General features: G+C 44.2%; 1 protein-coding gene across 1 annotated transcript; it reads left to right on the top strand.

Annotated features, from left to right (window-relative positions):
* Positions 1–1,100: 1,100 nt before the first annotated feature.
* LOC124675357 (ubiquitin carboxyl-terminal hydrolase 3-like) lies at positions 1,101–6,234 on the top strand. The gene is made up of 9 exons (XM_047211428.1): positions 1,101–1,184; positions 1,267–1,398; positions 1,545–1,589; positions 1,737–1,845; positions 2,029–2,087; positions 2,183–2,257; positions 2,602–2,650; positions 2,738–2,814; positions 5,878–6,234. The coding sequence occupies exons 1-9, from the start codon at positions 1,101–1,103 to the stop codon at positions 5,965–5,967; spliced, it is 720 nt and encodes a 239-aa protein (XP_047067384.1). The 3' UTR covers positions 5,968–6,234.
* The last annotated feature ends 11,218 nt before the right edge of the window (positions 6,235–17,452 follow it).

Here is a 17,452-nt window from a genome sequence, read left to right on the forward strand (position 1 = left end):
TGCATGCATATAGTAGTATGGCTAGAACATGCACTGCTAGCCTGACAAAACCATGTTGCAACGTGCTAGCCTGTCAATCGCGAGCGTATTTCAGCTGGTTTGCCAACCGCCGCACAGATCGGCTACCCGTGCGGCGCCGCCGGGTAGTCCGGTCCTTGATTGATAACCGTAGCGAGGTGTTTTTTCCTCTTCCTTTTTGGCTGTGTCCATTCCTAGGGTTTGTTTGATTGATAGGATAGAAAAAATGAAGGAATAGAAAAATGGAAGAATGCTATGACCCGCCCCATTGAATCCTATGAAAAAGAAACTTATAAAAATTGGTACAACTGGTTGGTTGACGGCACCATAGGAAAGCCACATGAATTTTCTTTCGCGTAGGAATTTTATAAGGAACTCATAACTAATGTAAAATTTCCTAGATGAAGTAGGCTAGGGAAGGTCCATAGGAAAGAATTCTATAGGTTCTATTTCATCAATATTAAACGGCGATCATAGGGAAAGAAATCTATAGGAATACAATCCCTAAGAATCATGTGCCATTCTTACAAATCAAACAAACCCTTAATGCATTCTGAAATTTTATTTGCAGAGGCTAGGTGTAATTGATATCTTCGCGATATCATTGATATTCCTTTTATTATAAAAAATCTCGTCCGCCAAGTTTGTATCCTCTAGGTGAGATCTGCTTAAAGTCCCAAGTCAGAATCAAAACTCAAGAAAAAAATATTGGACATTAATATTGAAATATTTGAATGTAATTTTTAATAAAAAAATTCTTTGTCCTAGTATCGAGTTTTTGTTTATGTTTTGGTACGGAATATCTTACGTTGGTTCAATTTGAATTTCAACATGTTCTTTTTAGCAACGAATTTCAGTATGTTTGTCGTAATAGATACACATGGACCCAAGATTTTTTGTTTTGAGAATATCGTGGGCTCTAGATACACACAAGCCATGGACATTGGGCAGATGGGCCGCTAGCGGCGCATGGTACGGTGTCCTGACAATGCCGGCCCAGCCCCCTCACCCGTGGGCCGGCTGGAACTAGAGCTCGACGGCCACCACTCTGACACTACCCGCTCCCCTCCGGCAAAGTCCCGATGGCGGCGCCGCCCTCCGCCGCCCCGGCCTGCTCTGGCGAGCGGTGGCCTCCACTAGAGTCCAGCCCGGACGTATTCAACCAGGTTCGTGGCCTTCTCCCCTCCTCCCGCTACTCCAGTCATCGCTACCTCAATCTGACCGAACGCGTCGCCACCACGCGCGCAGTTCATGTGGTCGCTGGGCGTGCCGCAGGGCGAGGCAGAGGTCCACGACGTATACGGTCTGGATTCTGACGCGCTGGCGATGGTTCCCCAGCCCGTGCTCGCCGTCATCTTCTGCTTCCCCGATCCGCCTGAGGTACAGGACATGACATTCTCCCTGTTCTGTTCAGGCGTCCAATTCGCAGCACATTGGCAGCACATGGTCCCTTTTGATATAAACCAGTTTAGTTCCCACAAAGTAGTTTTCTTGAACTACACACTCACTCTTTTGCTTTGATGCAGAGTTCAAGTCATCCTTCAGAGGAAGTCTTAGCCACTCAACATAAGGTGAGCAAATGTGTTCACTGTAAAGTGCATGACTCCTTCCTTGGTGTTGTACGAGTAGAAGTTTATGTCTGCATTATAACAGGAATCAGACTGTTTTGGCTTTAACCATATGTGTGTGTGTGTGTGTGTCTCATGCCTTGGCAGCAGGAAACTTCGGATGATGTGTATTTCATAAAACAGATCGAATCATTAGGAAATGCTTGTGGAACTATTACTCTACTTCACGCTGTTGGAAATGCATGTTCAGAAAGTTTATGTAGGTTTGCTCTGTATATCTATCCTATTGTTCTGCAAAAGTCTTTCTATTGCCCAGGTGAATAGAGTGACATTGATACCATGTAGGTTGATAGCAAATTGTACTGAAGGGCATATGCAATGCAGTATGTAACTAGTATTGCTCCTGCAATTTTACTAAAGGAACTTATGTTGTCCTTTGTAGTGGATAACTTATGCTTGGACTTGTTCTTCAAATCAACAGCTAGCATGGACCCATATGAGGTTCTTATTTCTTACTTCAAGTTAGGCCTCCTTACCTTGACCACTTTCACAGTTTTTTTAAAACTTATCTTAATATCATATTACCATACATTTAGCGTGCGAGAGTTTTGGAAAAGGACGATGACATTGCAAGAGCCCACTCATTGGCTGCCAGTGCTGGTGACACAGAGGTACTGGTATTATTTGCCTTATATGTGGTGGAATCCTATCTCAGGAAACGAACTAATCATTGCAGAAGCTAATAGATTGATATGTAGGGGCTCATAGAAATGATTTTGGAACCTAAAATTATAGTCCCCAGTTTGTTAGTTCATATGTAGTTAAGTGTTTTCTGTTGCTGTTTCTTTCAGTCTGAATGGAAAGACATAACGCTGTACACAGTATTTTTATTGATGAGTTTCTAATAGACTACCACAGTACCACGGGGTTATCTTTCAGTTTGATTTTTCTGTCAAACTTGTATTTTCCTTTTTCCAGTTAGAACATTAACCTCTATACTTGGGGCCTTGTGCAGGTCCCTGACAATGTAGAAGAGCATTATATCTGTTTCGTGGCTCTTAATGGCAAGTCTGTTTGTTTTGTCTCAATGTATTAGTCAGTTTTATTGCTTTTTTCGGATAGTAAAGACTAAGGAGTGACATTGTCTGTAGGAACACTTTATGAGCTTGACGGGATGAAGGGTGGACCAATAAAGCATGGTTCCACATCTCCGGAAAGTTTACTGCAGGTATTGCGAAAAACTTTTCAAGTAGGGACTATTCATATCCCATTGCACCGTCTTAAACTAATGGTATTGTGAGGCAAATGTTATCTTCACCTTCACATCTGACAGCTTCCCAGTTACTTCCTAGTTCCCTCTTGGGGACATAACGTGCCCTTCTCTTAGTCTATTATTCTAGGCTTGAGCATATGAGTAGAACCACAACTTGGTTTTAGAGGTGCTCAACTAAGTTACTATCACAACTGTATTCTTCAAGTTATGTCATGGGCCTATCCTATGTCATGGTAAATTTTACGTAAAATCATAGAAGCAACAGTCATCAGGTATCTGAATAGTTAAGATTGTGCATGGTCATTTACAAGAATCGGCAACCAAAATCAAGGATTCAACAGCACTGACTCGACTTGTCAATGCGTTGTAATGACTTGGACATTCTAGAGGCCTTTGGGATCCTAAAAAGGAGGGTTAATTGGATATATTCAACGTTCAAAAAAGCGCTGAGCGCTAAGCGAGCGGAGAGGCTCAGCCTAGAGGAACTACTGCTTAAGCAAGCTTAAGCGCTGCTTAAGCGTTCAGGGTAAAAGCGTACGGACAGGCGCAGGGAAGGCAATCTAGCCATACATAGACCATAATATGTTGTAATTTTGTACCATATGCATGCATGCAATGCTACAATTGCAAGAAGAATAAAGGGTATGGTTCACATAGTTTGATTTGGCTTGGTTTTTCTCCACTTTCTTGTTCTCCAAGTCCTTTCTCCGGATGCTAGATGCGCACAGGAAGAATATATTAGAATTTACCAAGCAAATGTCAAAGTTGCAAGCTATACTATTCAATTATGCCGATCAATGCAATTGGCACCTCAGGCACCGATTCACCCGCACCCGGATCAATGTCCATTTCTTGACAGTACCTACAAATTGCAAGCAAATCTTAGGTTTAGCAGCAACAAAAATACTAGATGCAGCAATCAACTAAGCTAACTTCATTAATCATTAATTAACCAGTAGCAACAACAACCTAGCAGCAGATATCAATACAGTACCACAGCAGTACAACACAGCGCTACATACATCAAGCCAATAGTCAGCAGCAGTGCAGCACATACACGAGCAGGCTAGATCAATCCATCTAGTGCAGATAGCACCACACCACAGCAGTACAGCACAGCGCCACTAGCACATAGGTGAAGGACATACGGAGAATAAAAGGGATAGCCGGGTTAGGAATACCTGAGGGCCGAGGCATGGCGGACAGCCGGCGGCGATGAGGTCGAGCTCGATCTGAAATCGAGCGCCTGGGCGGAGAGGGAATGAGCGGGACGGGCAGCGGAGGAGGGCAGTACACGTCCCGCCGGCCTGGAGGACGAGATGGACGGCGGTGGAGGAGCAGCGTCGCCGGCGGAGCAGAAGGTGGGAATCGGGATGCGCCGCTGCCGCCGCCTCTCTCCCTGCCTCTCTCTGTGGATCGCGTGCAGGGGAGTGGTCGATTGGGGTGCCCAGGAATCCTATCCTCATCTTCTACATACTTTTCCCGGTCAGTTCCCCTCAATTTTTTCGTTTTGCCGCCCGCGACCATGGACGCTCAGCGACGCGCTTTTCTTCTTTTCTGCCCCCTTTCGCGCGCTTAGGCGCCTCTCAACGCTTAATCGGACAGCTTAATCGCGCTTAGCGCTTTTCCTCCCGCTCAGGCCAGAAACGGAGCGTTTGGCCTCCGCTTCGCTCTAAGCTGCGCTTAAGCGCGCCTGAGCGTACGCTTTTTTGAACGTTGGATATATTAGACTCCAATTTCTGACTATTTGAGAAACGCTACCGCAACTTTCATCTTTAGAAAAACACCACTGCAATTCCTTGTACGTTTCATAGATGCCATCAATTTCTGACTATTTGAGAAACGCTACCGCAACTTTCATCTTTAGAAAAACACCACTGCAATTCCTTGTACGTTTCATAGATGCCATTATGCCTACTTAAACACATATGCCAACAATATGCACTAAGTATTTCTATCATACATACGTATAATGGTGGGTCCCACCCGAGTCGGACTTTTTTTTGGCAAACAAATCGAATCATACTAGGTCAACCCGAAACGCAGACGCGATTCTCTTTTGGCTTCCCCGTCGTGAAACAAATCCGATAACTCCGGCAGTGGGAGGCGGCGAGATGGACATGGAGGTGAAAGAAGCCGGCAGTCCTGGCGGCGGGCTACACCTGGTTCCCGCAATCCGGCCTGACCGAAGCTCCGCTGAATGCGACCTCCCCTTGGCGGCGGAAGTCAGCGAGCATGGCAGCAGTGGTGCCGGTGGATGACTGCGAGCATGCCGGCGGCGAACACTGATTCCCATGTTTTCTTCCCTCGTCTCTGAATGGACCGAGGTTCCCACAACCCCCTCTACCCTTGTCGGCGGCAGACGACGGCGACCACTCGATAGCAACGACGATTTTGGCCCCGAATCCACTCTCCCCGTGCTCGTGAGAACCACCATCCCGCAAGACAAGTGCTCCTCTGCACTAGTCCAGCGCTGCTCGTGTTGGGCCTTCGAATACCTGGCGCATGGTCGCCTCTGTGGAAGAAAGCAGCACATTAGGATACTTTGGTCACATGTTTTTATCCTGTATCCTCAAAAGAATAGAATAATTTAGAATAACATGGGGCAAAAAAATCCTATAAAGGGGAAATCATCAAAGTCCAAGCTTAATCATCAAATTTCCCACGTCTAAGCATCTAAGCCTGATAGGTTCAGGTGGAGCCCACCACGTATAATATATACAACTGTAAGTATGAGTGTATATTGGCTAGTATCTCTGTTTAGTGAACGTAATGGCATCTATGGGTTGTCTGAAGAATTGCAATGGCGTTTTTCTAAAGTTGAAAGTTCTAGTGGTGTTTCTCAAATAGTCGGAAATTGCAGTGGCATATATCCAATTAACCCTAAATAGAATAGGCTCAAGGGTGCATTGGTACTAAAAAAATGGATTCAGTTAGTAGTGTTTATCCTAGTGCTCATGTGCATTTGCAATTATTTCTCTCCTGCTGCAATAATAATTTTATTTTTTATTTAATCAGGATGCTGTGCATATCATTAAGGACATAATGCACAAGATTCCCAGTTCGATGAACTTCAATGTCATGGTGCTATCAAGAACACTGAAGTAAAGCTGGACTGAATACGGTAGATGGAACGTAGATCATCAGTTTCAGCAAACGACACCAGCTTCCCACTCTTCCACAGGAGCTTCTGCCTGGCACTTCTATGGTATTCTTACTCTCTGATGGTTATCAGACCATTTTGTATATCTATTTCTATCCTGTGCGCACACTCGTAATTGTCATTAAGTCAAATCTTAGCAGTACTTCCTTGTTCCAACATTTAATACAGTATAACTTCCTGTTCTCCATGCATGCAAATGGTTTTCATTATCATCTTGTAGAGCGTTTTCACTCTTTGGCTATCCTTTCTAAAATCAAATTATGGTCGATCAACCCATATGTATACAGGAGTAGCACCTGTTTGACCAACGTTTACCTATGTCACTGCCTATTCTACCAGTTTTCGTGGATAAAAATGAAATTGTTACTTTGTCATGGTAAAGAAAGTTTTTTGATTTACCTTTGAGCTCCCATATGTATACAGGAGTAGCACCTGTTTGACCAACGTTTACCTATGTCACTGCCTATTCTACCAGTTTCCATAGATAAACATGAAATTGTTACTTTGTCATGGTAAAGAAAGTTTTTTGATTTACCTTTGAGCTCCCATATGTATACAGGAGTAGCACCTGTTTGACCAACGTTTACCAATGTCACTGCCTATTCTACCAGTTTTCGTGGATAAAAATAAAATTGTTACTTTGTCATGGTAAAGAAAGTTTGTTGATTTACCTTTGAGCTCGCACAAGTTAAGTCTATAGGAATAATTTTCAAGTCTTGTAGATATCTTTTGACGAGAGCTACCGGAGCTTCTCCTGAGTTTTCAGCCAGTAGGATATTCCCAACTACTTATCTTCTGCATCTAATTGACATGCCCACACTGACATTGACAAGTGGAGCTAGCTAGCATCGATCAATATTCACTCCACTGCTGAAAACTAAGTTGCAGCTCAAGGCGGCGCACGTGTGCAAAATCCACTTCCTATGATAATGCTATTTTGTATTCCGCTTCCGCATGGGTAGATCAACCATAAGAGGAATGATTCTTAGCTTAATCATTGAAACCTAACTAGTGCAGCCAGTGGCAGTGTAAGATATCTTCTAGCGAAAGCTACCTGAGTTTTCAGCTAGTAGATCCATAACTAGTGATCTTTTTGCAACTAACTTTCAAGCTCACACTGATGTCGACAAGTGATATTCACTCCACTGCTGAAAACAAGTTGCACCTGGAGAGGGCGAACATTTGGAAAACTACCTTGGATAATGCTATTTTGTGTTCCGCTTCTGCATATGGGCAGACCGATCATATGAGGAATTATTCTCATCTTGATAATGGAGGCCTAATCAATCAGCCAGTGGCAATTTAAGCGATTAAACTTGAGGCCATATGGCACCGTTCGCACCACTTGAACACACTACAGGACATAAACAGTGTTCTTCTAGTACCATCCATGGGACGAAAACATAAAAAGAGCTCATTGATTGAGTTTGAAAAATCCACAAGAAGGTAGCTTGTGGCTCACAATTAACTTGTCAATCAAACTACAATATAGACACCAAGTTGTGTTGGTTATGTGCACTTTCTGGCAGGTTGGATGGCCAGAAAAGGGGAATTTTGGCGCGTTTCGGACGGAATCCAGGCGCAAACGGGAGAGGTGAGGGGAGCCCCTCCTGCGCGGGGCAAGCGGCAGATTCATCTGACCCAAGTGTCCTACACCCTAGGAGGGAACATGGGTGGCTCGCAACCCTGGTCCTTCCAGTCAGGAACCGGTGGCGGCATACAACGGAGAAGTCCATCCATCCATTGATTTGACACCGGTGGCGCGTGAAAGCAAAACTCCACGTGTAAGTAATGTAATTGTAGAATCTACCAAAGAGTACTCTCTAGTCCTGGATGCTTTTCCTTGGTACCAAAGTCTGGAGTCTGGGCACATTCTTTTCTCTGATAGTGACGTACGAATGATAATATCGCTGGTACAAACAAGAGAAGATGCTTAGTTCTCCCATAACAGCATTAAAAAGTGTCCGATGTGTATCCCCAGAAAGAGGTGCCTTTGTCAGCTTGTAGCAATGCCAAATCTCAGCTGGAAACCCACCTCCAATGCACTGCTCTCGTAGCCCCTTGCCGCGGGTTCTGTATTCTCCACGAGAAAACAAGCATCATCCACATGTAAACCTCCATGTATACACTATGAGGATCAACTGTTTCAGCAAACAACACCAGCCTGCCACTCTTCAGCCTAATTGTTTGTTGCACCATGGTCCATGGATAAAACTGAAATTGTTACATTTTCATGGAAAATTATGTCTATCTGTTTATTTACCTTTGAGCTCATAGAATCTATGTCTACAGGAATAATTTCTATGTCCTTTAGAGAGTTCTCTTAACGGAAGCTGCTGCTGTCCAGATCACTAACCAGTAGGTCTGTTGGCAACTACCTGAGAAGCCCACGGTGAAGTGGACAAGTGGAGCGAATCAAGTTGCACCTGGAGGCGGCGAACGTATGTAAAACTACCTCCTACGATAATGCTATTTTGTGTTCCGCTTCCGCATGGGCAGATCGATCACAAGAGGAATGATTCTCAGCTTAATCATGGAAACCTAATTAGTAGTACAGCCAGTGGCAGTCCCAGAGCTCTTCTAGCGAAAGCTAGTGGAGCTTCTCCTGAATTTTCAGCTAGTAGACCCGTAAGTGGTGGTATTTTGGCAACAAATTGGCAAGCTCACACTGGTGTCCACAAGTGGTATTCACTATTCAGTACTCCACTGCTGAAAACAAGTTGCACCTGGAGGCGGAGGCGGCGAACGTGTGGAAAACTACTTGCTAGGATAATGCAATTTCGTGTTCGGCTTCCGCATGTGAAGATTGATTATAAGATTAATGATTCTCATCCTGATCCTGGAAGCCTAATCAGCCCAGCCATAAATATAGCACCGTTCGCACCACTTGAACACAGTACGGCACATCAACATTGTTCTTCTAGTACCTGCTAGCCCAGTGATTGAGCATGACAAACCTGCAAGATGGTAGCTAGTGGCTCACACTTATCCTGTCAATGAAACTAAGAGTAGAATATACACACCAAACTGTGTTCGTTGCGTGAGGTTGGGTGACCAGAAAAGTGGAATTTTGGCGCGTTTCGTCGGGAATCCATGCACAAGTGGGAGAGGCGAGGGGAGCCCCTCCTGCCCAGCTGACTGCCCACCTTCGTCGTCTCCGCAGGCGGCAGATTTATCATTCATCCAACTCCTGGAGCCTGGGAGCGAAGAGAGGGGAGAACTCCGTCTATCCATTGACACAAGAGCACAAACCTTCTTGTGGGCGCCTGAAAGCAAAGACTCCATATGTAAACAACCCCTGCTCAAATTAATTGATTAATTTACGCAGTCCATGAGTACAATTAGAGCATCCCAGCGGGCGCTACACATTTTATTATCCACGAGCGTCCGTTTAAGCCGCAGATGCTAAAATGACCGTTTTTGTCCGCGCGTCCGTTTGCGTCTGGAGGTGGTTCTAGCAGGGCGACGCATTTTTTTCACTTGGTTTTTTTTCCTCTTCTCCATTTAAACATAGTTCCAAATATTACATATTGGAACATGATTTTACACAAACTAAGTACATAGTTTGAACCATGGTTGACACAAATAAAACATTTTAAAAAGAGAAAATCAGTTTGTGTTGATTTTCGTATGTTTGCTACCAAGAAATAACACTCGTGGGTACACCCAGTCACCCAAACTGGAAAATCCAGCTGGTGACAGTGCTCCTGTTGGTTCTTCCGAGGAAGAACATCCAGAAACCTTCACTACTGGCTTTAACTAGCCTGTAGCCATATTCGCTGCAAAGAAAGAACACTCTAAGTTCTAACTATCGGTGTCCGAGCCGGATTCGCCGGTGTGGTAGTGCCTGCGGCACGCTGTGTCGTCGAACACCTTGACGATCATCTCGCCGTCACCCTCGTAGAGAAAGATGAGCTGGCAGCCGGGCTCGAGCTCGAGGTCGCGGGCGAACTTGTCCCACCCCGTGTGCAGGTACATCTTGCCCTGCCCGTCGAACAAGACCTCGACATTCCACTGGCAGAAGTTGCAGCTGGCTTCCCGTAGTGCAACTGCGCCGGCTCGACGCCATCGTAGAACTCGGCGAACTTGTCCGGGAGTCGCTTGATGCCGAGTGGATCGTCGTCGATGCGGAGGAGGAACTCGAAGCAGCGGTCCTCCTGCGAAGACGAGGAGGGCGCAGGCGACAGCGACTGTGGTGTCATAGCTGCTCCACCACGACGGCCCCTGCCCCGGCCACAGCCCCGGGGGCGCCCAGGCCCGCGGCCTCGACCGCCTCGCTGACCACCAGGTCCCGCAATGGACTTCCTCGCGGGCCTGGCTGCGTCGCAGGAAGAGCTAGGCGGCGCTACGGTGGAGCTAGTGGTGGCTAGGGTTTGCTTGGAGGAGTGGATGAGGAGGAAGAACACGTGTCCTCTTCATATAGGCCGGAGGCAGGAGACGGCCGCGGGACGCATGGCGCCACCATTAACTTCGTTGGCGGAGGTGGACGGCGGCCGCTCGGCAGCCGAGGCATCGCCATTAACGTGGCGCAGACTGCCGAAGCGACGCAGCGGCGCCAGTCACTGGCGCGCCTGAGAAGACGCATCGACGCAGGGTCGCTGTCAGGCGGGCCCGACGAAACGTCGGCAAGACATTTGCGCGTTTGTGGAGCGTCCGCAGAGACGCATCCGAGACACATATTTGGCCAGCGGATGGTTCGGTCACTTTGCGTCGCCCCGCTGGAGGTGATACCAGACGCATTTTTTGGCTCGATGGACGCAAACAGTCGCTCATGTTGCGCCGTTGGAGATGGCCTTATACTAAAATAGTATATAGTTGCACTGATTAAATAGTAGAGAACCTACCGAGAGTGCCCCTAGGCCCTAGTCCTGCATGCTTTTTGTTGGCACCACATTCTGGAGTCTAGGCACATTCTTTTCGTTGACAGTGACGTAGAAAAAAAGATAATATCTCCGGTACAAACAAGAGAAGATGCTTAGTTCTCCCAATAACAGCATTAAAAAGTGGCCGATGCGTACCCCAAGAAGAGGTGCCTTGTCAGCTGCGGCAATGCCAAACCGGAAACCCACCTCCAATGCACTGCACTGATAGCCCCTCTTACCGCGGGTTCAGTTTTCCCAATGAGAAAACAAGCATTATCCACGAGTAAACCTCCATACACCATGAAGATCAACTGTTTCAGCAAACAACACCAGCTTGCCGCTCCTCCGCGAGAGTTTCTGCCTGGTACTGACGTGCTACTTTTACTGTTCATACTATTCCGTACCTCACTGGGCTACCGGAGATTAATCGTGGAAACCTAACGAAAGCTACCGGAGCTTCTCCTGAATTTTCAGCTAGTAGACCCTTAAGTGGTGGTCTTTTTAGCAACAAACTGGCAAGCTCACACCCACAAGTGATATTCACTTATTCAGTACCTCACTGCTGGAAACAAGTTGCACACCTGGAGGGGGCGAACGTGTGGAAAACTACTTCCTAGAGTAATGCTATTTCGTGTTCGCTTCCGCATGGGAAGAATGATTATAAGAGGGGAATGATTCTCATCCTGATCATGGAAACCTAATCAGTCCAGCCATATAGGGCGCGTTTAGTAGCCTGCATGTACCTTGGCTCGCATCGGTCCAACAATTTTCGGCCCATTTGGTTGTATGGGTTCACTCGCGTTCTTGGATGAACCGATTCTCAAAACAACCCTGGAACACAGGCCCTGAAGGAACGCCCAGTTCGGACGTTCCTAGCGGACCTGTCCCGTTCTCGCGCCTCCTTGGCTCAATAGATGCAACCTGTGCACCTGTTCTTACTTAGTCTCGCTCTCCCTTACACTACTCCACACACCCTCTTTTTAAATCACACAAACATAGTTTGAATCGAAATAAGCTATACATGAAAAAGATGCGTGTCGATGAGACGAATCAATTCCCACAATCGGTTTCAAGTTTCGTTGGTCGTAAATCGTCAATTTTGTGTATGAAGTTTTGAGAGAATTTTGCCAAATTCGTCGCACACGCTCAACCGTTTGAAATTTCCTTTAAGGAGTAGGTTCACCTCACCATTCCGCATGACTTTCATGCTGACAGATAAATGACTCGCTAGTATACTGTAATGTGTTCGTATGTGTGAGCATAGTTTGGAGCAGTCTTGCTCAACTTCTTGCTTGCCATGTTCATGGACATTGATGTGGTGATGATGTGTGAGAAGTGAGAGGTGATAATCCATGGTGGTGGCGGCTTGGTGATGTTCGTCTTCGTTGTTGGCGACGTGGTGACACTTGGGACCGGCGTGACCGACGGTGTCATGGTGGTATTCAGTTTCGTCGTTGGCGATGTGGTTATGCTTGTGACGAGGGTGAACGGCGGTGCAATGGTGGTGTTCCTCTTCGTGGTCGGCGATGTGGCGAAGCTTGTGACCGACGTGACCGGCGGTGTCCTGGTGGTTTTCCTCTTCGTGGTCGATGACATGGTGATGCTTGTGACGGGCGTGAACAACAGTATCATGATGATGTTCGTCTTCGTGATCAGCGACGTGATGATGCTTGTGACCGGGCGTGAACGACATTGCTATGGTGGTCTTCATCTTCAGCGCCACGTGCCTATACTTGTGGCTCACAATTATCCTGTCAATGAAACCAGGAGTAGAATATACACACCAAACTGTGTTCGTTGCATGAGGTTGGATGACCGGAAAAGTGGAATTTTGGCGCGTTTCGTCCGGAATCCAGGCGCAAGTGGGGGAGGCGAGGGGAGGCCCTCCTGCCCAGCTGCCTGCCCACCTTCGTCGTCTCCGCGGGCGGCAGATTCGTCCGACCCCTGAAGCCTGGGAGCGAAGAGAACATGGGTGCATGGAGTGAACCAACCCAACGCAGGAGGGACGCATCCGATCCGTATAACATATTTCACCTGCTGGACTGGCGATGTTGCCTTCCCTAGGCGGGCAAAGAAGACCCCATGCTCGTAGCGCAGGATCCCTGACGTAATATACTATGGCCGCACCACTCGCCTGCACCCAACTCCCAAGTCGAATTAGTAGTACCGGCTGACTACAGCTAGCTAGTAAGAGCAACACTAGCGAATCCCATAACCTGAACCAGATACTCCCTCCTCTATCCATAAAGGTTGTCTGAGATTTATCGAAATTTAGGACTCATTTGATTCATAAAATTTGTAAAGGAATCGTGTAAGATTGGATCTGATGGAAATTTTTCTTTACAATTTGTTTGATTTATAGAAACTCGTCCTATAGGAACACGTTCTATAGGAACTAATCATGTAGTGTAAATCCTATAGAAAAAAATATTAAGTCATACCGATGGAAAAATTCTTTTACTACATCAAACACATATCTTTCCGTAGAATTTAAATGGGCATGACATCCCAATCCTATGATTTTCCTATTCCCATGCTTTTTCTACGCTATAAATCGAAGGAGCCCTTAGATGTATCTCGTGTCTAGATAGATACATCTAAATTTTAATAAATCTCACACCACCTTCACAGGATGGAAGGAGTATGGAGGATCCCGGTGCTTGATAACACATATCTAGTAACAAGTAAAGCAAACATAATAGTAGTAGCATGACCTAACCCTAACCTATAGTTGTTGGTCCTAACCCTAGGTAACTTCACCAGAAGACCTACTAGTCGATATATGCGGCGCTCACCAGAGGGCCTCGTCGTCGGAACGGTGATGTGGTGCATGCACGAAGCGGACATCGGCGCCGTATAGTCTACCCATAACAAAAGGTTAAAAAGTTTTTTTTAATAAAACACAAAAGCTAAAGACGAAGATTAACAGAGAAGTTAACGACCATCAGTACGGGTAGGTCTGCCCACACCACCCAATCGTACCATCTCTTTGCAAAATCGAAGAAAACAAGATAGAGTTTACTAGGGGTTTAACGATCGTTGTTACAGGCGCATGCGGTCGTACCGCCCGTACCAACCTCCGAAAACTTACAATATGCTCAGAAAAACGAAAATAACAAAACAAGAACCGAAAACCAAAAATGGGTAAGATTAAACTTACCTCACTTACTTGGTTATCAAGGAATGAGTTTGGGGAATTTACTTCCTTCAACTTTTTCAATATTTTCCTCTTTCCCTTATGTATGGTTGATCGCAAAAAATTGCTAAACCCATTACAAAAAGTGTTAGAAAATTTCTTCTCTATGCGAATGGTACCTTGGGGTATATAGATTGTTGATACCTTCTCTTGTGCTAGTATTTATTCAAATGAACTTGGTACTTCAGATGGCTTTTCCTTCCTTTACGTAATCTCCAACTCAAACTCTTATAGAAGTAAAGTCCAATGAATCATTTTAGGCTTAACATTAGTTATTTCAAGGATTTCTTTTAAGCTATCACAATCAGTATGCACTCTAAGTTTCGAGTCAATAATGTAAGATCTCAATTTATCACAAGAGAAGACAATTGCAAAGAGTTCCTTATTGGCATGGGGTATCTTCTTTGGGCCTCATTAAGAGTGCGACTAGCATGATGAATGATATTAAGTTCATCACCGTCATTACTAGCAAAGAATAGCCCTAACGACTTCATTACGAGCTTCACTAAATAAATTAAAGACTTCCTACAATTAGGTGATTTAATGATAGGAGCAATTAGAAGAGCTTGTTTTAAGGTGGTAACAACAGTGAAACAACTTTCATCAAAATTAAAACGAGCATCCTTCTGTAAGATATTAGTTAATGGTCTAGCAACTTTAAATAAATTCTTAATGAACCTCCTATAAAACCTGCATGACTAAGAAAATTCCTTATACCTTTCACAACACATGAAGGTTGTATCCTCTCTATTGCTTCTATTTTTTGTTTATCAACCTCTATGCCATTATCTATGATCTTGTGCCCAAGCACTATTCCTTCTTGTACTGAAGTGGAATTTCGCCCAATTCAATACAAGATTATTGTCTTCACATCGCTGCAAAACTTTATTCAGATTGTTAAGACAATGGTTAAATGAAATTCCATAAACAGATAAGTCTTCCATTAATACTTCCATGATGTTTTCAACAAAATCCTCAATTATAGCAGTCATACATCTCTAGAAGGTAGCGGGTGCATTGCATGAACCAAACGGCATATGGCGATAAGCATATAAACCAAAGGGGCAAGTAATAGTTGTTTGAAGTTGATCTTCTGGATGACCAACTATTTGAGAAAAGCCAAAATATACATCTAGATAACAAAAGTAAGAGTGCTTTGTAACTCTCTATCTCTCTCTCTAATTTGTTTATCTATTAATGGTAGAGGATAGTGATCCTTTCTAGTTTCTTTGTTTAGATTTGTAAAATCAATACAAATTCTATGCCTAGACATAGTTCTAGTAGGGACTAATTCATTGTGTTCATTCAGTACAGGAGTAAATCCACCTTTCTTTGGAATACAGTGAACATGACCTACCTAGTCGCTTTCCGTCACATGATAAATGATACTTGCATCTAAGAGGCGAATTATCTCCTTGCCTACCACTTCTTTTATTTGCGCTTTAAGCCTTCATTGAAAGTCTTCAACCGGTTGAGTGCCTTCTTCCATAAATATTCAATGGGTGGCTATCGAGGGACTAATCTCCTTCAAGTCATCTATAGAATACCCAAAAAAAAATACAGCTTTGTTAGTTATACTGAAGCAAAATGAGCTCGATAGGGTGAAGCCTGATAGTTGGACGTTCATGGCACAAAATGGTCGGTATTCATCTGTAGCTTATTATAAATTTATGTTTGTTGACTTCGAGGTCTCACCGATTTTCAGAAAGTTATGGAAGAGTAAAAGTCTGCATAAGCAAAAGGTTTTCGTTTGGTTATTATTGGTGGATAGGCTTAACATGAGAGACCTGATTGGGAGGAGGCATTGGCACCTTAACTCAAGAGTGAATTGTGCGATGCGTGGACAGCGAGAACGCGAGACACGAGAGCATATTTTCTTTAACTGCTGTTTCACAATCAGAGTTTGGCACAAGCTAGGTATTATCTGGGCAACTGATCCAAGCATGGCGACAATGTTTGAGAGAGCTAAGTTAACTTTCCAAGGTCCAAAATTCATGGAAGTGGCTATTTGTGCGATGTGGGGATTTGGAAAATCAGAAACAGTAAAGTTTTTGAAGGAAAACAACAACTCTTTTAGACCTAGCGTATGGTCTTTAAACATGATATTGGCCTCATTGTTCACAGGGTTAAGCCGATTCACAAGGCTTCCTCTCAGCTTGGATACACAACTTTTAGTTCACGTGCAGTTTCTCTTCTTTTCCTTAGTTTGCTTGTGGTAGATTTCCCCTTCCTCTTGTGCCTTCGTAATTATACATGTAACTTTTTTTCCTTTAAGGTGAACCTGTCTTAGGGTCAGCCTTCCAAATTTATATAAAAAAATCACACCATAGGGGACTCCCAACGGTTTCACGGTAAAAAAAACATAGAATACCCAAAAGCTTTACGGTGCATATTTAGTATAATCATCAAGTTGTCTTCTTCCTTTTATGTAAGATCGGCACTTACAATAACAAGGTATTTGTTAGTATCATCTAAAAAACCTATATTTCATTTTTTTAGAAACAAGTTTGAGTTCGGAGTGTGGGGTGGGGGGGTGGAAGTTCCTCATCTCCCTTTCTTTCTGGAACTTCATAAACTTCATTTATAAGAGAATCGGTCATAGGAGAGGAATCAAGATACTCATTAATCTCTATCTTACTAATGTCTTTGGGGATACTATTGTTTTTAATCAAGCTTATTTCTAGATCATCATTAGGTGTTTCAATAAATAAAGCGGCAATACAGGTGATAGTGTTTCCATCTTCTTCTTCTTGCTGTTCAAACTCTTCATAAGTGGGCTTGTGGTAAAAATTTGAGAAATGGAATTATATTTCGTCTTCTCCAAACTTCAGAGAAATTGTGTCATTCTTGCAATCAATATTTGCCCCTACGGTATTCAAGAAAATTCTTCCAAAAATAATTGAGCAATCAGTAGGCATATCAACTACTACAAAGTCAATGGGATATTCATATGGGCCAACCTTGGAACATCTTTAATAACTCCCAGAGGGACTCTAAGTGTTTTAGCAGCAATCATAATTTCCATGTCGGTATCTATCAATTCAGCTGATTCTAGTTCATTATCACAAAGGCCATAGTAATAAGACTCATCAAAAGTACATGGAAGAATAGTCTTACCAACATTTTTAGTTTTTACCTTTCCTTTAACAAATTGGGAAGCTTCAGTGTCGAGTTAAACTACATTGAAATGTCAAAACATAGCCAATATTTCTTCTTTGGTTACTTTTTCTTCTTCTACATTCTCAAGAATAATCTTTTCTACATGTGTTGCTCCTTCTCGTTCTTTTATAATTCTTTGTTCCTCATCCAATTGTTCTGCAAGTTGTTGAGCTAACATTACTTTTCCACAGTCCTTGGTAAAGGAAGTAGTTT

Source organism: Lolium rigidum, chromosome 7 (genome assembly GCF_022539505.1).
Source record: "Lolium rigidum isolate FL_2022 chromosome 7, APGP_CSIRO_Lrig_0.1, whole genome shotgun sequence".
Taxonomy (NCBI): domain Eukaryota; kingdom Viridiplantae; phylum Streptophyta; class Magnoliopsida; order Poales; family Poaceae; genus Lolium; species Lolium rigidum.

Bases quoted from the DNA above. Each gene is read 5' to 3' on its own strand.
- LOC124675357 (XM_047211428.1), top strand. From the start codon at position 1,101: ATGGCGGCGCCGCCCTCCGCCGCCCCGGCCTGCTCTGGCGAGCGGTGG. The intron at 1,399-1,544 runs GTACAGGACATG...GCTTTGATGCAG, and splicing joins GCTTCCCCGATCCGCCTGAG to AGTTCAAGTCATCCTTCAGA. The intron at 1,590-1,736 runs GTGAGCAAATGT...CCTTGGCAGCAG, and splicing joins TCTTAGCCACTCAACATAAG to GAAACTTCGGATGATGTGTA.